The sequence below is a fragment of the Mesoplodon mirus genome (assembly GCF_964341445.2).
Source record: "Mesoplodon mirus genome assembly, chromosome: 1".
NCBI lineage: Eukaryota > Metazoa > Chordata > Mammalia > Artiodactyla > Ziphiidae > Mesoplodon > Mesoplodon mirus.
The window spans coordinates 82,156,457-82,178,721 of NC_138976.1; the positions used below are offsets into that span (position 1 = coordinate 82,156,457).

The 22,265-nt window shown below is 39.3% G+C and overlaps 1 protein-coding gene across 1 annotated transcript in view; it reads left to right on the forward strand.

Moving 5' to 3' along the window:
- The window catches only part of RORB (RAR related orphan receptor B), a 178,388-nt gene that overhangs the window by 138,571 nt on the left and 17,552 nt on the right, over window positions 1-22,265 (forward strand). Inside the window, exons 4-6 of the mRNA XM_082628156.1 lie at window positions 2,332-2,733; window positions 19,316-19,437; window positions 20,822-20,954. Of these exons, the coding sequence (XP_082484282.1) occupies window positions 2,332-2,733; window positions 19,316-19,437; window positions 20,822-20,954 (657 nt within the window). The remainder of the gene's footprint in view (window positions 1-2,331; window positions 2,734-19,315; window positions 19,438-20,821; window positions 20,955-22,265) is intronic.

The window sequence follows — 22,265 nt, forward strand, 5'->3', positions numbered from 1 at the left end:
TCCAAATCTACAGGAATGCAAAGGACAGGGGGTGAGCAAATGGAGAAGCATGTGACATTTCTTGGGGGGAAAAAGTTTTTTCTGAACCAAAACTTACCATGATTTATTTTTTTCATATACTAAAAGGGTTTTTTCCCCCTAGAGAATGATATAGAGTAAATTATTTGGAATGATAAAGATAGAAAGCTTTCTCTAAAAGCAACTACAGAATTCTGTCCATGGACAAGCTGAAAATACCACTGCAGTTAGGAAGCAAATATATTTGTCTCTGAGAAACAGAATTTAATGCCCTGTCTCTACAAAGTTAAACACAATGATTCAAAACCCTATAAATTCCATACATATGTGTTAGCATAGTTATTTGTTTTTCTCTTTCTGACTTACTTCACTCTGTATGACAGACTCTAGGTCCATCCACCTCATTACAAATAACTCAATTTTGTTTCTTTTTATGGCTGAGTAATATTCCATTCTATATATGTGCCACATCTTCTTTATCCGTAGCCACATAGCACAGGGAGATCAGCTCGGTGCTTTGTGACCATCTAGAGGGGTGGGATAGGGAGGGTGGGAGGGAGACGCAAGAGGGAAGAGATATGGGGACATATGTATATGTATAACTGATTCACTTTGTTATAAAGCAGAAACTGACACACCACTGTAAAGCAATTATACTCCAGTAAAGATGTTTAAAAAAAAAATAAATAAAGGAACAAAATCATTTTAAAAAATACCTATAAAAATGACAACTGAGGTGGAATGGGGAGTTTGGTCTGTATTAACCCAATTCCTTGTCTTTATTCAGAAAAATTAGTGGATAATTGCCACTTGGTTTTCCTACTTAGGCAGTGTCAGAAAGCCAGAACACAGGTTTTTAAAGATTAAGGAGATAGGAAGAGTTTGGGCTGCTCTAAATCCATCCCTCACATCCACAATCCAGCAGGCAGAAAGGAGGAAAATGGCGAGCCTCAGGACACACACCTGCATGCAGTGCTTCCATTTACTCCTGTTATCCAGAGCTTCATCACAGAGACACACCTGGCAGTGAGGGAGGTTGGGAAATGTGGTCTCCATTCTGAACAGCCTATGCTCAGATAAACTTTGGTAGCTCTATAACCACTGGAAAGAGAAAATGAATATTGGAGGCATATGGGAGGTAAAACGGCAGCTGTTTCACAACAAGAATCTCTCCTGTGGGTCCTTGGTGCTGGAGAATTCTTAAGCACTTCACCATTTAGTCATTCTCAGAAGTTATTCTCATCAACTCTACTGACTGAGTCCAGAAATTGGACCTATTTCTACTCTCCATTTTCTTCTTCCCACATTCTCTGAGCTCCCACCACCAGCCAGTGACGGGAACAGTGTCACAAAAGAAAAGAAAGCAGAATCTCAAAAGGGAACCTCTAAGTTGACCATAGCCCCTACCATTAACATGAGCTGAACGACATCATGCTTGATGATTCAGATAAGGTGGCCCCTCGCCTCCAGATGCGCACAGTCTTAAACGGGAGTTGACAGCATGTGAGGAAAAATGTCTCGATCTGCAGCAGTTCAGGAGGTTAAGCTCTATAAGGAACAATGAATTCAGATCAAAGCATCTTTGTATTACTCTATGACCACTGACAGAGCCTCTTTCTCCTTCTTCCTCAGGATGGTTAAGGATTTTTCCAGAAGAGGGGGGCAGTATAAAACCTGGGGACGGTAGAATAAGAAAGGAAGGGTTACCGTTGTCTCACTAGCTGGGTATCGTATTCACAAAATTGCTGTTTTCCAAAGATTGTTTTCATTTGATCCCAAAATCCAATCGAAGGCAAATGATGTGGTTTCCTTGAAATTGTGTTTCTCACTCTGCTTCACACCCTTGGTCTTACCCAGCATGCTATTTAGAAAATAGTGAAATAATAGGGTCCTATCTGGCAATCTAGAAATCCTAATGCTTAGGAGGGAAGCTAATAATGAGTGTTGGTCTACATTTGAATAGGTACTATGTGGTAGTTTGGGGTTTTTGTGAATTCTTCTTTTTCCCGCAAGTAAGAAAGAACGAGGAAATATGCCTTCTAACTTCGTGTCAATGAGAAATACATCTATTAAGTTTGTACATTTCTTCCTCGCTTAGGTTTAGTTCTCACTATGCACATAAACCAGTACAGGCACCCGTGAATATAGCCTTTTATCAAATGTGGAGTGCAAACGAATGGACTCTTGGGCTATGGTACTGGGACTTGGTGCATTTTATGTTGAGGGGACAGCCGTCCATGAGCCCTTGGACTTGAGGTGCTTAATGCGAATGAGAACCTCAAGCGCTGTTTTCTGCTTTTGTCTCCCACCCAGCTGTGAAGTTTGGGAGGATGTCCAAGAAGCAGAGGGACAGCCTGTATGCTGAGGTGCAGAAGCACCAGCAACGGCTGCAGGAGCAGCGGCAGCAGCAGAGTGGGGAGGCGGAAGCCCTCGCCAGGGTGTACAGCAGCAGCATCAGCAATGGCCTCAGCAACCCGAACAACGAGGCCAGTGGCACTTACGCCAACGGACACGTCATGGACCTTCCCAAGTCCGAGGGTTATTACAACGTGGATTCCGGCCAGCCGTCCCCTGATCAGTCAGGACTTGACATGACTGGAATCAAACAGATAAAGCAAGAACCCATCTATGACCTCACATCCGTACCCAACTTGTTTACCTATACTTCTTTCAACAATGGGCAGTTAGCACCAGGGATAACGATGACGGAAATCGGTAAGTAGAAATCTCCTTCCAGCTCATTTTTGGAAATTCTACTTTGAAATTGCCTTGGTCCTATTTAGTAAGATCATTTTCTTAGGTCTACGTTGAATTACTTGCATTTATGGCTTCTAGCGAGGAAACGAATTGATTTTAAAATATAGTCTAATAACTGTCACTGTTCCCATGGCCCATAAAAGTTTATTTCAAGCAAAGGAAGAAAGAAAAAATCATAAATAGAAAGATGCTATCTGTAAGGAACAGATGCTATCTGTTGAATTTGGGTTCATCACTGAAGGAAAAATGTTATTGGTATAAACAAGAAAATTTCAGCAAGTGTTCAAAGTGATGCTATTAAAAGTGAAATAGGGCTTCCCACGTGGCACAGTGGTTGAGAGTCCGCCTGCCGATGCAGGGGACACGGGTTCATGCCCTGGTCCGGGAAGATCCCACATGCCGCGGAGCGGCCAAGCCCGTGAGCCATGGCCGCTGAGCCTGCGCGTCCGGAGCCTGTGCTCCATAACGGGAGAGGCCGCAACAGTGAGAGGCCCGCGTACCGCAAAAAAAAAAAAAAATAAAATAAGTGATATAGCTAAGGGATATAGAAGCAGTATGTAGTAACTGAATGAACAGGGCTCCAACTCTCCATCTAAGATAACTGGGGACAAACCTGTTTCCTTCTGTGTAAAGGCAGAGGGGTAGACCAGAAGACCTCTAAGGCTCTTGTAAATCTGAATTCAAGAATTCTACATGGGAATAGAGTCTGAATTACTGGCAATAAAAAGAGTGTAGTCTGGAATGTTACAGAAGGACAACAAATAAGCCCCTCTGAGCAGGGCAAGTCCCAGGCACAGTTGCATCGGTTGCAGACCCTCCTGCTTCTGCAACGTCCTTCTTAAGGAGTGGTCTTCAAGAGTGCACTCTCTCTTCTGACCTGTCGCAGCTTTGTTTTACCCTGTTAAGCTTAGGAGTCTGTTAACCGTCTAATCAGTTGATTTTATTAACTAATTGCCATAAAAATATGGATGTAGGTTTAACACATTACCCTCCTGGGTAACAGAGCTGTATGTTAACAGTAGCCCGGAGGAGCTAGCAGGCAGTGGCTACAGCAGGCTTCATGCAGTACTTAGTGCACAGGGAAAGCAGTGTGGAGCTCGGGAGTCTTTGAGGCTTCCTCACATCTTGCCCTGAGCAGAAAATAGTGGTTAAGAACCAGGCTACCTGAATTCAAATCCTGGATCTGTCGCCTGTTGTCTCTCAATCCTGGTTTGCTCATCCTGGTTTTTTTTTTTTCCTCAAAAAACGTTAGCTCACAGATCACACCATTGTTGTAAGAATTAAATAAGTCAATACTTGTAAAACAGAGCCATGTTTGGCACTCCACAAGCGCTCAGTAACTCTGAGCTGTTCTCACTTGTTCACCACGTGTTCAATCACCTTCTCTGTCTAAACTGTGAGTAGGAGCCTAAAGCCTACGAGTGTTTTAAATAAAGTTGATGTGAACACATAACGAAGGACACGCCATATGTATCTTGGCTACTTCTACCATCTGGTTGAGGAAGAAGTGACGTGACACAGTTATAAAACCTGAAACGCTATTTTTCTCTCTTAGCAATTCAGCCTGTGGCAGGGAGTAAAGAAGTGGTTGACATAGCACCTGTGACGACATCCACAACTGAGAGACACAGAAAACTACACATCAGCTCTAATAACAAAAATATTCATTACGCTGCTCTCCTTAACCTGTGACTATGTCGCAGGCACTTCACACACATTTAATTTTCACAAGCATCTTATATGATAAGTAAAACTATTACTCCCACTTTACAGATGTGGAAACAGAGGCTCAGAGATGTCTCATGACCTGCCCAGGGTCCTTTGGTTACTAAATGATAGAGCCAACTTCCATCCCAGGCTGTCTGATTCTGGAGTCCTTGTGCTTATCCATTATCCTGCTACTTGCTATGGGTTTAATATTCACAAACTGCATTGTCATTCGATAGGGGACCATCTGTTTAAGTGGAGTCACTAGATCTTTCCAAAAGGACATGTTAAAAGGAAAAGGAAATAGGCACCATTTTTTGCTTTTATCCTACTTAGTATCTAAGTTCCTGAGTTTGCTATTGATTGGGAACACATGTTTAAAACATACTGAAACAAAAACAATTGTTGGATGATCTGATCCATACCCAAAAAGGAAAGACTTCTAAGAATGCAGAAATCACAATTTCTTTGTGATTTAGAATCAGTAGGAGGTATTACAGAAAGAAAACTACAGCCAGAAACATCAAGTTCAAGTAACCCTAACCAGGTCATTCTCCTCCTGGCCTTGAGTCTATTCCTCTATGAACTAGAGAAACTCCAAATTCATCCAGATTTTCTACACAGACATTGACCCCAAAATGAACTAGCATTTATTTTTCTTACTTATTTCAAGATACTATTAGTCTTTAGAGATCTCTAGATCCGCCTTAAATTTCAGAGGTTTCTTCCATCAGACTTTCAGGGATGCAATTAGGTTGTCCTCCTAGGGCTCTCAAATTTAGCAGGCTCCGAAGCCTAAGTATTGCCTTGGTTCCCATTTTGTTAAAACGGCAATGCCATCTAGTGGACACAAACTCCTTCGAGTGTCGAATGGAGGCACCTATAAGAGCCACAGCAGTGTGATGCACTGTGCTTTCCTACACCGTCCAAAAAACTGCCACTCATTTCACTAAAGCACTAAGTCCATAACAGTCTAACTGGGCAGGAGGGCATTAGTGGTGTAGTACAGCAGTTAAGAACTTTGGTTCTGGAGTCGGACTGCCTGAGGTCAAAAGCTCATTGTTCCTTTTCCCTCAGGCAGTTAACCCAACCTGAGTCTCAGTTGTAAACCTGAGATAATAATAATCCCTACCTGTGTGTGTGGATTAAATGAGTTAATATTTGAAAATTCTTAGAACAGCTTCTGTCATGCATAAGCCTCATTATTATTATTATTATTATTATCAATATAATTGATATTATAATGTTATTAATCTCATTATTACTTAATAACATTATTGGTCATTACCTAATTACCTGTTATTGAGCCCCTAATGGTGCCTAGCAATATTCAACTCTTATAACAACCCTATTATGCCTGTTATATAATTATTCGTGTATCCATTTTACAGAGGAAAACATTGAGGCTCAGAAGTTACAAAACTTGTTAAAAGCAAAGTAAGCATGTGAACCCAGGTCAAAGTAACATCAAAACTATATTAGTTAAAATAGTTAAAAACTATTTTAACTATGTTTCTTCCCATCAAACAAAGGGAGCCCCTCCCAAGTTAATGGCATTCCCACAACAAGACCTGCTTGGTGTTTGCTGCCTACCTGACGTCCTACTCGGGGCGCTACAAAGGAGCTTACAGAGGGTGCATGCTGACATTTTGACTTGAGTTGATTAACAAGGATCTATACTAATCTGGCTGGTGACAAGTTGTCATAGAAAGAAGCCTGTGCTGACAAAAAAAAAAATAGAAAATGTGGGGAATTCCCTGGCGGTCAGTGGTTAGCACTTGGTGCTTTCTCTGCCAGAGCCCAGGTTCAATCCCTGGTCAGGGAACTAAGATCCTGCAAGCCACACTGTGCGACCAAAAACAATAAGGGAAAAAAGAAAATGTGATTTTAGCCACATTCTGACTGGGTGAATTGAGGCTATATCACACGAGATAATTTTTTAACCTTACTCTTGGCTGCTTCCTCTCGTTTCTGAGAGAACCATGAAATTGTACAACCAGATCATGATTCTGATTGGGCCATTGTAAAAGCAGATTTAAAAAAAAAAACAGTTTTTGGAGTAGCCCATAGAGAATACAGTCTTACAGTTTTGAAAGTTTAATAAAAATCCATGTTTAAGAACCATAAAACATTACTAGCAACAGCATGCAGATCCCCAAAAGGCAATTAGTTGAGTGTTATGAGTCAGGAATATTCCCCCTGAAAAACCAAACTTGTCTTTCTAAAAGTGCACCAGAGGAACTACAGACTTCTAGGTTCAGGAACCCTAATAATAATACCTTATGGATAGACAGAAAATGCCTTCATGCACATTAGCCAATTTAAGCCTCCTACCAGTGCCTTCAGGTGGGAAGTGAAGAAATCGTCCCATTGCTCAGATGAAGAAATTAAGGGTCAGAAAGAGTGAGTGATTTTCCCAGGCACAGAGTTAGTTAAGTGGTAAAACTTAAGTTCTTATGTAGCTCATTCTACTACTCTACACTTCCAGGCATTCTTTCAAAAACATATTCTTTTTTTTTTAACATGTTTATTGGAGTATAATTGCTTTACAATGGTGTGTTAGTTTCTGCTTTGTAACAAAGTGAATCAGCTATACGTATACATATATCCCCATATCTCCTCCCTCTTGCATCTCCCTCCCACCCTCCCTATCCCACCCCTCTAGGTGGTCACAAAGCACTGAGCTGATCTCCCTGTGCTATGCAGCTGCTTCCCACTAGCTATCTATTTTACATTTGGTAGTGTGTGCCAGGCACTCAAGGCAAGGAGAACATGGTTCCTGTCCTCACCGTCTAGGAGGCAGGCATGAAAATAAGTAGCTGCAGTTCAACACCATGTATTCTAAATACTGAGCATGACGATACCACAAACTCTCCTGCAGGTGAAGAAGACGGGGGGGTATTGCTTACTCTGTGCCATAGCTCTTATCAGGAATGTTTTATTCCCATAGTCTTGGGACTCGAAAAGAAAATGTGGGTAAGCAAGGAGAAGAACATGAAACATTTCCAGAATAATATGCTTTGGGTTTCTCAAAATCCCATAGGACAGAACACCATAAAATAAGAGAAGGGCAAAAGTAAGCTGCAAATTAATATTTAGGCATCAGGTTTAACTGGGTTTAGCAGGAATTTTACTTCAAGCTGGCATGGTGGAGGTGTTATATCTTTGCAAATAAAATTTTGCAGTGGTTGGTCGCAGGGAAAGGAAGCTGGCTATAGGAGGACTGGCAAACAAGCAGAGAGAGAAAATGGAAGGTCGTGTTTTTGCTCCCCCACTATAGCCCTCAGATGGGTTGGAGGATTCTGCAGGACTAATACTCTTAATGAAAGCTCATTTAAGCTCAAAGATGATTGACAGTGAATCCATGAGGTACCAGACAACAAGACAATTCAACCAGCCAAACAACATGCTTTTAAAAACAGGGGGAAAATCCATCAAATTAGTTTCAGTGCTAAGGGGATAGATTGCCTTTTACAAACATTATCTGAGTTTGCTGTTCAGTAATTTTCTCTCCAGATAAAGACAATGAAGTCAATGAATTCATTGATCCCTCCTGGGTAATCTTAAATGTAGATTTATTTTCATATTCCTTTTGTGGTCTATTTATGGAGCCTGGAACTTTAAACACCAAAAATAGAAATAAACCTCTTTTTTTTTAGCAAATTCATCTATTACAGAAGCTGAGTATTAATAGAGGAGATTACAAAAAGGGATTGGCCTAAAGGTGATCTAATCCCTGTAATGTACTATTTTTTTCATCAAGGCTATGTGGATACATAGAAGGTATTTCTAGTGCTGTTTTATTGGGGGAAATTCTGTAAAAGTTGATGGTGTTTCAGTTGTTATTTATTAAGAACCCCAAGCAGGTGCTATGGTCATAAGACAGCAGCTTCAATGACATAGGCTTTTACAGGTAAATATTTTACAGCTGCCTAAACCTATTAAGCATATTCAACTACTCATTCAGAAATGGTACAGAGAATAGAATTTAACTCCAGCTATGTATTTCCTATGTCCTCTGGTGGCACCTTTATCAAATACAGGTAGGCATTCAATTTAGGAGCAAGTACCTAGTAAGTCATTAGACTAAACTAATGAGAAAAAGCATACAAGCAGTAAGGGACATGAAAATCCAGTGTCTTCTTTCTTTCTTGCCTTGAGGGAAGACATCTTGTGAACTTCCATCATCATCTGACACCCCTGTCACCTTCACCCAAACACAGGTCCTATGCAGGCAGTTTAGGGAAGGGATATTGAAATTGGGGCTCCTGATGGCTAGTTCACATACTAGCCACGTGAACTTGTTCAAAATTAGTTCAGCTTTCTGGAGCTCTGTCTCTTCATCTGAAAAATAAGGCAGATGGGCTCAATGACTTTGAAGGATTATGGTTCTCCCAACTCCTGGTGGGAGCTTTGGCCATGTGCACAAATATTCCCTTTGTTACAGCCACTTCCCAAGGAGAAGGGTAGGGTAGTGGAGAGGAGGGGAGGGGACTTACAGGCAACTAGGCAATCCTGACCGATGCTGAAACAGTTGTCTCAAGGAATAGGACCACACTTGGCAATTTCCATGGGGTGGAATGACCCTGTCAGCTATAAAGTTAATAACCACAGTCACATCAGAAGTGTGCACCAGTCTCTTCTCTTCATCCACACTCTTAAAAAAAAAAAAAAAAAATGAACATCAAGGACAGCCAGGAGCTGATCAATGAGAGGCTGGTGGCCAGTCTCAAACCATCCCTAGTTCATGTACAAAGTAAAGAGTGAGCCGCTGTATGGATACTTCAGGGCAAATCGACCTGTCCTCTCTGGCCCACTTCAACCTGACCACCTCCCCAAACCCCTCTTGAAAGAAAAAGGGGGACAAAACAATAAATATATGGTCTTGACTGAGCCCCAGGCCTACCCAGATCACCTTGGTCACTTGAGAGGGATTTACTTGACTCCTCTGAAATTTTTATACTACCTTGTTCTCTGCTTCCCATAGACTACATCCCAAGAGGCTGCTTATTTCCAGAATTGTGTCTTCTATCTCAAAAAAAAAAGGAATTGCCCGAGTGTGGGGACTGGGCTAATCAATTCAATTTGTCACATTTCTGGGGTCTTTACCATGGTCACAACTATAGTATTAACTAGTCCATGGCCATGAATTATTCTGGAGCATCCTGGGACAGAGGACACTGTAGTTCTTCCCTAGAGTCATTCAAATCCGTATCTTTCTAGATATCCTTTAACAACCTGAAAAAGATGTCTTAACTCACCTAGTAATACGTTGTAGTCACTCTGCTGTCGTGCTCAGTGCAATGATTCTCCACAACTGGAATAAATGGCATAATGTATACAAAAGCACTTTGGGACCAGCAAGGCTCTAAACATATATAAACATGATTTACATTATAAGCAATACACACATATATGCTCAGTTGAAGTACTTATAAACCTGCATATCTATTTATAGTAGCTGTATGCAGATTAACCACTACATGCTTGTACCTCTGTCAGTACAGCTTTCCTTATGTGCTAGCATTCACTGGATTAGGTAAATCTTTTAAATCACCTTTTCTATTTTGAGTTGAAATTATGCAAAACTGATCTTCCTCAGTAGACTTCCCCTGGAGATACTAGTTTGGGATTAATTTTTGACTCAGAATTCAGAACTTCCTAAGAAGATTCTAAAATCCACCAACCAAAAAAAAAAAAAATGCTATTGGGAAGCTATTGGAAAACCAATTCCAATTTATGCACTCAGTTTCAAAAGCCATAGTAGATATGAAGTATTCTGCAGTAAGGAAGAGGGAAGGAGATTTCATGAGGTTCTACCTATGACTTATTGAAGGAGGGAATGTTTATGCTTGTAAGACAATCTCTGAAGCAGCCCCACTGTTGACTAGTATTTCCCGCATTGCAAGCTTGACACTCACTCTTAGAAAGAGCTCTGAATCACTTTTCCCTTGCCTGGGATGAATAGGTACTGCTTTAGCCACATTTTCAAACACCTATTTTGGGAACAGCTGGTTGGGGTTAAAATGCCACATAGGCCATGGGACACAGAAATGTCAATTGATGGCCAGGTTGATGGAGCTTGATACACTTTGGTTTTCATTACCATGGTATACAACCAACTTAACAAGCTCTCCCTGCCAACCAGTACAGGATTTATTTCTGTGATATTTACAAATGTGGGGAAACCTGTTGGAAATGTTTCTAGCTGGAAAGACTTTTTGTTTATTTTATTTTAGGATGTAAGCTATAGATAAGGATATATGACGATATACCCTTACTACTGAGAAGAAATTTATTATTTAAATCTGAGCCCTATTTATGCAGACTATTGTGGAACTGCTATTTGGTTTTCAGACAGGTTTGCTCCAGGAACATTTGGTGCTAGACTATTTAGAAAACACTTATTTTAAAGCATTAGTCAATTAAATGTATTATTTAAGCAATCATTACTTTTAAAAATTTAGATTAAATGTTTGAAAATGTAAAAATTGCCTCCAAAGATTCCTCCTGAATTAGTTCTTCCTAAAGGTCAGAATTATATTGGCTACATTTCCAAAGGGGGGTAAGGTTGGGGAGGGATTGCTTCTGTTTAAATTAACGGTCAATCCATATGTCAACAAAATCCAAATAGTAAAGGTCAATCCTAATGATGGCCGTGAGCAATTTCCGTAATTAGGTTTTCATCATCTGTGACCTGCTAAGTGTCCTTTGGGTAATGTGTGGAGGTGTACTTTTTATTTTTTATTTATTTATTTTTTTGCAGTACGCGGGCCTCTCACTGTTGTGGCCTCTCCCATTGCGGAGCACAGGCTCCGGACGCGCAGGCTCAGCGGCCATGGCTTACGGGCCTATCCGCTCCGCGGCATGTGGGATCTTCCCGGACCAGGGCACGAACCCGTTCCCCTGCATCGGCAGGCAGACTCTCAACCACTGAGCCACCAGGGAAGCCCAAAGGGGTGTACTTTTTAAAAGAGAGTAGGGAAATATTTTCGTGGGCTCTAGATTATCTTGTTTTTGTTTGTTCTAAGACACTTCAAGTACTTTTAAGACTGTGAGCTGTACTCCCACCTTCTGTAATTTGAAAGACTCTCCCTTGTGAGTCAAAAGAAAGAGACATTCCTATTTAGCCCCTTAGACTCAAGTTGCCATGCTTTTACACAGCCCTTAGAAAGTATCACTGCTGCCAAATCTTTCTATGGATAGAAAATCAAACCCAAAGAAACTAAGACTTTAAAATGTTAAGTGACTTCCCAAAGGGCGTGAAATAAAAGGCTCAATGGGTTCATATTGGCTTCCTCCATCCTACAAGCTGCTTTCCTTAGAACTCACCAATTCTAGGGCGTTGAAGTACGTTGATCTTTTCTGATTGTTCTGTGAGGGAGGTCTCTTTTACTATGAAAGTTAGCTTCAAAAGGTAATGTTTTTATACTATATTCTTAATTTTCTTAGCTAGTTTGAAGAAAGGGAACTGTAATTTCCCCAAAACTAGACATGCACTATTGCAATGAAACAAAACACTTGTGATCCAAGACAGCTTTCCATTATTAAATTATTAAGAAGGCACCCTCGTAGATAATTTGTTTTGCTGTGTATGATGTTTTTTCCTTTGGATATACTCTGCTTAAATACAAATGCCCTATGGATTCTTTCAGTTTTTTTCTTTCTGCTTTAGTTTCAGTTTTCTTACTTCCTATTAAAATGCTCTCACCTGAACTTCCTGAAATTTGATAAAATTTTAACCATTTTATTTATTAATCTGTTCATTCAGTCCTTTCCCAGATATTATTACTTGTAGTATTAATCTGATTTTTTTCACTGTTTTTCTCTGTGTTCATATTTTATTGAGTTTTATCACATTTTCATCATTTTTATAGTTAGTAACAATCTTATATTTTGTTAATATATTTTTCTGAAGCACTTTAAGAACATTTTGGTTCAGATCTACATGAAGTAAAAATCAGCTATGCCATTCTCTGATGTAATAATTGGCAATAGAATTTGTTTGAAAATTTGAAGCTTTCCTAATTCACTGGTAAAAGAGTAATGAGTGGTTGGACATTGAAACGGAGCCAACAAATAAGTTATGGGTTATTTATGCCCCTAAATTCTTCTTTAAAAGATTTAAAGAACTTAAATGCTGAAAATATTACCTCCCTATTGAGGCTATGGATCACTAATAGATGGCTGTTTTAAGCTTAAATATTGATGTTTTTATGCTGGTAGCACAATTCTATTTATGCCCCCAAAATAATCGTCTCTAAATAGAGATTAGAAAAATCAGAAAGGTCTCGAAAGTAACATTGTCCTCTCTGACACTCATCTGTTACACACTAACCAGCAGACTTGTTCTATTTAATGACCAAGAACTTATAAAACTGGTAGTCTGTTGTCAAAAAGACAAAATGCACACTTGGTTAAATGTTTCACCTTTAAACCAGTTGTTCTAATATATTAGAGTTACTGCCTCAGAGTGTGGATTCTGAGGAATCTTGATATTCTGAAAACCTAATGCAGGCACTTAAAACTTGCCTTGAGCAAGTCCATAGAGATATCCTGCCATTAATTCAAAGCAAATCCCCTAAGAATTCCCCTTTCACACTAGTAGTATAAACTAAACAGAGAATTGAGCAGTTCTCTAGATCCTTAAGGCAAGTGATAAATTAAAAATTCATTAATCATTTTGATTGAGGCTGAGATATAGTATTATAAGAAGAATACTTCCAAGTTCTAAAAAAAATCCCTTATGGAGGAAAATGAATAGGGGGTATAGTTCACCAAGAAGAAACCATCCTTTCTCATGAAGAAAAAAAAAAAAAAGGAGGGGGAGGAGAAAGAATTAGGGACTTCAGATGCAGCCCCCTCTAGTGCTATATATAGCTTTGAGTCTCAGCTTTCTCGCCTTGATACAGTTGGGCCACGGGTGCTCTTGGTAATAACACTGAAAGCAGCAGTTTTTAAAGATACACTCAACTTTCCCCGCTCCCAGGATGTGGGATTCTAATGAAACCACCCGTGCAATCCGTGTCTGAGACACTGTAGCCTTTGGAGAGCGCCATTTGCTGAAATGTCTAGTGAGAGCTAAAATAAGCCCCTTTGGTGGAAAAAACCCGCTGAGTGGTTGAAATCAGAGCTGCAGAAGGTCACTTGCTATTTTAGTAGCTGCAAGCTGGTCCACATTTTATAACATTACAGTTATAAACAAGAAATTGTCACCTTACTTGTCAGTTTACTTACTTTTCACCAAAATAAGCAGATGTAACCTTTTGTCTACATAGTACTAGGCAATTTAGATGACTTCTTTCCAGACTTTGCTTTTCTATATGAATTAAGACTTAACAAAATTTATTTTTCATATATTTCTTTAATATTACTTCAAAATATTATTTTTACACAATTAATTTACACAAAATATTATTAACATTTACACATATCATGCACATCTCAACCACCTGTAAATACCTTAAGGAGGGACTTCCTTCCTACTTCTTTGATTTATTCCACAGATCACAGTGATGATTGATGAGGATCACAGTGCGGGGGAGGGAGCCAAAGTTGCAGAGAGAGACAGGAGACCCAACTAATTTCTGGAATTATTTAGATACAGTCCATTTGGAAATGAAGGAAGGAGGTTAGTTCCAGCCCCAGGGTTCTACAATTTTTGCACACACTATTGAGAATTACCATCAATTTTATTCTAGTTTTCCCTTCAAAAATTTAATTTCTCTCTTCTTATTGCCTGTCATAAGTGGATTTAAGATTACCCCTAAAGCTTCTAGGGAAGTCTAACAATTTTAACAATATTTTTCAATATTTTTCATCAAAAATGATAAAGTATATTTGCCTATATCAATTATTTTTTAAACCTCTTTATTGAGATATAATCGACATACAAAAATCTGTCTGTATTTAATGTCTACAACTTAATGAGTTTGGAGATAAGTATACATTCATGAAACCATCACCACAACCTATGCCAAAAACATATCTCTATATCAATTATTTTAAAGATTTCTAGGATTATTCTTTCATTTGTATCACATGTTGTCATTTCTATCTCATAAAGTTACTTAATACCTGAAGTTACAAATTCTATTAATTAGTTATAAGTCTTGGGTTCCAATAAGCCTTCCTTCAAGAATAGTATAAGGGTCAAAGTCTAAAAATAAAACAGCAATTTTATGGGGAAAAAAAAGAGATGCAAGAGAAAGTGAGAGCAGGATATTTTTCATGAAATTAACAAATAGAAAATAAGGATCATGGACTTACTATTAACCTATAATTACACACCCAGTTTTCCCTTGCCAGCATCAGTGTTTACATTTCCCCTCATCATGACTGAAAAGGAATGACTGGACTGAGCATATACAATTGTTGTTCTCATTCCTTGTTGTTGTTTTATTAACTATCAAACAGCCCACATACTCTTAGTGAAGTGGACAAAGCTCTGTCTCACTGATACATACAGAATCTTAACTACTGAGAAGATATAGCTGCATTTTCAGGTCCACTTAAGAAATCTCTAGCCTCATTCCTGGTCTCAGGAAAAGGAGAGTGTAGAGTCCATGGGCGTCACCTCTGAAGGTGGTTGAATTTCCCATTATTCAGTCATTATTCAGTCATATTTCTGTTGCACCCATTATCCCGGCACAGTGCGTGCTGACTCCTTCTTCAACATGTGCTTTCTGCAGCCCAAGCTGGTTAAAGGATCCGAAACTGGGCTCTGAGAAGCAACAGCAATCCAAATCAGGGAAACGGATGAAGGGTGTGCGATTGCCCAGAAAGATTCCATATCCCCTGCTCTTTTACCTCAGTCTTTTTGTCTGGACTTTCTCATGTGGTTGGTCCCTAGAGATGACAGCGTTTACTATTACCTTTTCTATTTTTCCAGGCAAGGACTCTTGAAAGTTCCTTTGGCTCCCAGCAGGAACTCTGCATACTGTATTCATTGTCTCTCCCTTTTGTCCCTTCTTTTTAAATCCTTCTCCCCTTTTCACAACTGCAGACTCTCAGTCCAAGCAGACCATCTCCTCTGATGTTCATGCATCTTTCTAATCGACAGAATGAGCCTTCAGGCCTCGCTCCCGAGGGACCAAGTCTAGCTTTACTGTGTGGTTTATTGACCCCCCGGCCTGAGCCTTGAGAAGGGTCAAGCCGGTTTTTGCACGTGGCTCACCTTTGCACTGCAGACCCATGAAAGGAAGTGGAGAAGGATCACTCCTGCTACTGCTGCTACTGTGCCTTAGCTTTCATTGATATATGTCTTATGTCAAAAAGAGATTTGCCTTTTACTTCTCCCCACAAGGGTATGGGAAATAATTGCCCATGTTTAATGTTAAAGCCATCATGAGTGCTTAGGCTTTAAGATCATCAAACAAAGGGTCAGTCTCAGCTTTCTAAAATCCTTTGTCAAAGCAGAAAACGAGGGGACGAATGGATGGATGCATATTTTCAACATTATCTTTACTAACTCAACATTGGCTGAGTACCTACTATATTTAATTCTCTCTCTCTCTCTCTCTCTCTCTCTCTCTGTCTCTCACTCTCTCTCTCTCTCTCTCACACACACACACACCCTGCTGGTCCTATGCATCCTCCTTCAGAATTCTCCTGAATCTAGCCCCTCCACTCTGTCTCTGTCATTCTCACCTGTTCTAGAAGCTCCTCATATCTTGTCTGTATTTTTCACAACAGCCTGATTAATCTCACTTACTCCTTAATGCCATCTCATCTTCTTTGCCATGGCCAGTATCACCCTTTTAAAACAAAAAACTGACCATGTCACTCTCCTGCTTCACAGCTTCCACCAGCTCTTAATCGCCTACAGGGTAAAATCCAAACTCCATGGCCATGCTTACGCAGCTGTTCCATCTCCAGTCAGTGTCTGTCCCTAGTCTCTTTCTCCCCATCTCTTCAATGAACTCTGTATTGCAAACACTACGGACTTTCTGCTGGAAAAGACATAGCTGATTTCAACACCATTTGTTAGCTCTGTAAAAATGGGTCTAAAGTCACTCACTCTTTCTGAACCTCACTTTTTTCCTCAGTCAAAGGGAAATTGTTTGTAAAAAGTAAGGATTGTAAAGATGTAAAGTTTAATGTCAGCAGTTATCTAGCTCAGAGCTAGTTTTCTCTCTGTGCCTTTCCATCATCCCCTCTACCTGAGGTCCGCCTTTCTCTTCATGTGACAAATTCCTGCCCAGACCCAGGTCAACAGGCATCTTCTCTGTGGATATTTTTCTGCCTTCCTCAGACTGAGTTAGTTACTTTCTTCTTTGGGCTTCCACAATAACTCAGGGCATTTGTTACATCATGATATGCCATGATATTATTATAAGATCCTTTTAAAAAAAGAAAATGTCTTTTTTTAAACTCTGTACCTTAACTTGGTATATAATAGCTTCTCAAAAAGTATTTGTGAACATGTGAATGAATATATGAAGGCACTGTGCTGGGTTCTGCAGTCCATCTCTTGAAAACTCACAATCTTGAAGGGTGTAGAAACATCCATTCAAATAAGCACAGTGGGAGTCTGACTGGAATAAAGGTTCAGTTGGGGGGTGGAATTAAAGTGTAATGGCAGCTGGCCCTTCTACCTGAGGACACTGGGAAGCAGGGAAACCTTCTCGAGGAACGGCCATCTGAGCTGAGTCCTAAAGCATCCATGTGGATTTAACTTTCAATTTTGCTTAATCTGCCCACATGTTTATTATGCCCACTCCTCATACCCCATAGAACCCTAAACTTTGGTGGCAGAAGGCCAGGGAATTCTTAAACCTTGGCCAGCAATTCTCAGGAGATGTTGTAAAGGAACAGATAAAAAGTTTTTCATAGTGCAATTTTGAGTGCAATTGTAATTTTGCTTAGAAACCCTGAAGCCTGTAAATTACTGACAAATCGGTGTATCTTTGAAAATGAAAACAGACTACACCAAGAAGATAAAGGTTTGAAAACTATAGAGCCATAAAAATCTTATGTTTTCATTATATACCTACTGAGGAATAGATATGTTTTTTTAAGAGTCTAAGTAATTAGACTGCCCAAATGAAATTGAAAAATGATGAACCATGACATACCAATCTATTTTAATATGTATAGAATATTTCCTGCCCTTTTTTACAACATAGGAGGATGTTCAATAAATTTTTGAATATAGGATTTTTTTAAAGAAAGGAGTTTTATAGCATGATAAGCAATGAAAGTCTAGAAATGCTCAATGCTGAATCCAATAGAGCATAGACATAATCATAAGTTAGCATTTTGTAGCATCTTCTACATCCATCAGTTTATAGTTCTGATTGAACAACTTTAATAAATATCAAAATATCTTCCTTCAGTAGCACTGATTCCAAAATTAAATAGCTCTGTTTCATCTCCACTGGGTGGTCAGATTCCTTCTCTGATGAAAAACTATGTAGAATGTCCTAATAATGACAATCGTGGCTACCATTTGTTCAGTGTTTATAATGTGCCAGGCAATGGATATATGAGATTTTTTTATTTCAAAGGTTCATTAGAAGCTTAAGCTTACATTTTTTATTCTCTACATTACTAAAACTCAATTTATTTCACTCCATATATACCAGAAGCTTAGCAAGGTAAAAAAAGAAAACGGTACCTACGTACTGCTTTGAGAATTATCCTGGAGAAATGAAATATTGCTATTTAGAAAGAACAGAAATTGCATTTAAAATGGCACCACCTGAAACACAAGAAAAACTCCATTTCTATATGAGCCAAGAACAGTTACCAGGCAGAAAATTTGGTCATCTTCATTCTACTCACATCCCACTTACAGAATTCCTAAGTGCAGAATTCCAAGATGTCACCTTCACATGTTCAAATAGCAGAGGGGGGATTATGAGGGGACCTTCTGCCAGCTGTATCCAACTTCGGGGGACTCACTGCCGGTTGTTAAGGAGAGCTCTTATGTCTGGTTCTATTACTCAACTCCCATACCTCAAAACCCAAAATCATCGATATTTAAGATATAATGCTAAATACAACCCATTTGGAATAAATGGCCCCCCCAAATTGTGTTTATTTATACTTTTTAAATGAATAAAACCATTTCCTCTTTTTTAACTTTTTCAGGGAAATATTTTATCTTATGAAAAATTTGAAAGAAGAATATAAGGGCCCTCATGACCCAGCTTCAAAATTATCACCTCATGAGTCCGTATCATTTCATCTCCCTCTCACATTATTTATGGAAGATATCTACATGGTTCCAAAGTCAAATCTACAAAAATAATACCATCAGAGAAGTCTGGCTTCTATCCCTGTGCCCCCATTCTCTTCTCTTTCCTCTATAGAAAACTATTTTTTTAGATTATTGTTTAATCCTCCCTTTTTAAAATATAAGCAACACATTTATATTTCAATTCCTCCTTTCTGAGATAAACACTGAGGATCTAGTGATTTTCCAAATATTTTAAAGTTTTTGGAGTTTACACTGACTGTTGCAGTGTGACAGGTGTCACAAGACTGTGAGTGGACTTTCAGGCCAAATATCAAGAAACATGGTACATGGTAATTTGTATTTATTTTAAAAATAAATATCTATTTGAACACTTTACAACTTTAAGACCCCAGTTTTGTGACCAAAAAGAGCAGGAAAAGGCAGTTAATTTTGATAAAAAGACTGAAAATTGAAAAAAAGCAATAAAGAGTTTGTCTGGAGATTTTTAAATAGATAGTAATGTTAAAGACATGCTCATACAATTGGAGTATCTCCAAAAGGCATTCCTACAGGAAACACATCAACATCAGGTTTCTTTCCGCAGAGTGGGATTTTATTCACAGACCCTCAAATTGATATTCTTTCTCATAGATCGAATTGCGCAGAACATCATTAAGTCCCATCTGGAGACATGTCAATACACCATGGAGGAGCTACACCAGCTGGCATGGCAGATCCACACGTATGAAGAAATTAAAGCGTATCAAAGCAAGGTACTCTGGGAAACTACAGGAAGGGTTTTTCTGTGATTTCTCTGTTCCTGGCTTTTTCAACCTCTGCACTGTTGACATTTCAGACTGGACAATTCTTTGCTGTAAGGATTGTCCTGCACATTGTAGGATGTTTAGCATCATCCTTGGTCTCCACCCACGAGGTGCCAGTAGCATCCCCTCACCCATGGTTGTGACAACCCAGATGTCTCCAGATGTTGCCAAATGTTCCCTGGGGGGCAAAACGACCCCGATTGAAAATCACTGCTCTATTTGAGTGACGGGGGAGACTGTGCCCACATCAGGTGATTTTAGGACATCTCATAGTGGTTTCTTGCAGCCAGGCAAGGAATAGAAGCAATTGAAAAAGTCATAGCAGGAATAATAGCTGCAAACTTACACTACAAAGATATGCAACAAAGCATTCTGAATGTTTTTTCTTGCCCTACATGTTTAAAAAGGACCAAAGGAAAAAGGGACAACTCACCCTACATTTTTACTGTTATTATTTTGATTATTTTGTGTCCATTAGAGAAGGTTTTAAGAGAAGGAATTTGTTGCTGTTTTTGTTGTTGCTGTTTTGACTCACATTAATTTTCTACAGGATTGAGATCCATAATCACAAAACCTACCGGTAAATGAAATTTTAATAAAATATATAAATGTGTCTATATATAAATATATGACTACAACATACTGATTTTTCCTCCAGTGGAATAATTAAATCTTACCACTTTTATATGAATAAGGAGACAAAAGCATAGGTATTGTTATGGTCAATAAGAAACAGAATTAACACATCACTTGGATTTATGTTTCCCATTCCAAAGAAAATAACCCAAGGATCAAAATACATTTCCGGGGTTCTATATAACTTAAGAGAGTGATCTGATTTGATGTCTTTTCCCTTGAACTTTTTTTTGTACCAAAAAGCAGTCTCCCTAAGTTCTGGGAAAAGAACACAACATAAAAATATTACAGATTTAGTGTCTGTCAGGTACACGTGGAAATAATTTGTGGAAGCCTGTGAGTGAAATTGCTATTCCTCAGTGTAAGAGTTTGATTTTACAAAATAGACTAAGAGCTTGAGTTTGTTTAGGTGAGGAGAAGGAGGCAGAATAATCAAGAAACTATAAATGCCTATCTTTTTGTACTATTGCAACATTTCCATTATTGTAGCCTCATTACTTTGATAATTGTGGTGTATCAAGTTTCAAAGAGGTCAAAGCAGTATCTTAGACAATACTGCCTCTCCTCTAAAGGTGGGTGAATTCCTACCATGGACCCCAGGTGACAGGTAAGCGCCAGTTAGGGCAACCTTGAGTATTTCACCGAGTCTCCAAGTTGTTCTCTGCTCCATGTACATTCTGTGTTTTCTCTCTTGAAGTCCAGGGAAGCACTGTGGCAGCAATGTGCCATCCAGATCACTCACGCCATCCAATATGTGGTAGAGTTTGCAAAGCGAATAACAGGCTTCATGGAACTCTGTCAGAATGATCAAATCCTGCTTCTGAAGTCAGGTAAGCAAGAAAATTCATGGGGGGCCTATTTTAGACCAGGTTGTGGTTGACCCTTAGCCTGCTGTTAGTTCTAGAAAATCCTCCATCCAACATGTAGCTCATTTTTACCACCCACGCTGTCAGCCAACTCCCAAAGGAAACTCTCAATAATAAAAATGCCCTGATAGTCATTCAGTTCCCCTTTGAAGTCAAATACAATTTTGCTTATTGAAAGTGGAGCTATTAATTGTGGAGGTTGAGATACCCACCTTGACAGGCAGTGCTAGTAATTAGCGTGTCAAGGTGGCCGAATTGCTGAGCTGGCTCTAAAATGTACTACTTGCCTTCTGTTGGGGGGAAAAAAATCCAGGCTAGCTGAGCTCTGCCTCTGTGGTCATTTCCAGTCATTTTAATGAGGATAGCCTGCAGCCAGAATACACCGGGAGAAACTCACTCTGCTCTAATCCTTCCCCCCACTTCTCCCTCACACTCTGACACACACACACTGTCACTTACGAAGCAACTCAGGAAACTTTGCACATGATTGACTTTGCAGCTGCCATTATCCAAACAGGAAAAAAATAATGTATTTGTCTTTTTTGGCCCCCTTTGAAAATAGAAAATAAGAACCACTATGGTGTTCATGTGAACCTTCATGGTCCTGGGCTATAGCAAATAATAATAACATAATTTATATATATGCAATAATATATATATATATATATATATATATGTTTATGTTTACCTGTGACATCTCTTTTAATCTTGTGTGCTCAGTAATTATTTCCATCGTATAGAAGAGGAAGTAAAGATTCAGAGAAGTGAAGGGCTGTGTTCAATACCACATAGCCAGTATCTGGCAAAGCTGGCTTATTTTTTTTAATTAATTTTTATTGGAGTATAGTTGCTTTACAATGTTGTGTTAGTTTCTACTGTACAAAAAGAGGTGTGGAGAAAAGCTGCCTTTTGAACTTGAGCCACAATTATTCTAAGTTGCTGCTGCTTCTTTACCAGATGATTAAAGTTGGTGCAAATCTTGACTCAAACATTAACTTGATGTATTAGTTGCTGGATAAAAACAATCCCAAAACTTAGTTCAAACAACGATAATCATTTATTTTGCTTCCAAAGCTACAGTTTGAGCAGGGCTTAGCAAGGGACGGCTTGTGGTGTTCACTGAGGCAACTTGACTGAGGGCAGGAGGACCCACTTGCATACTGGCTCATGTACATGGCTGGCAGTTTGTGCTGGTTGACAGCCCAGAGTTCAGTCAAGGCTTTGGGCTCAGGGGGGCCTCAGTTCCTATCCTCCACAGACTGCTTGGACTTTCTC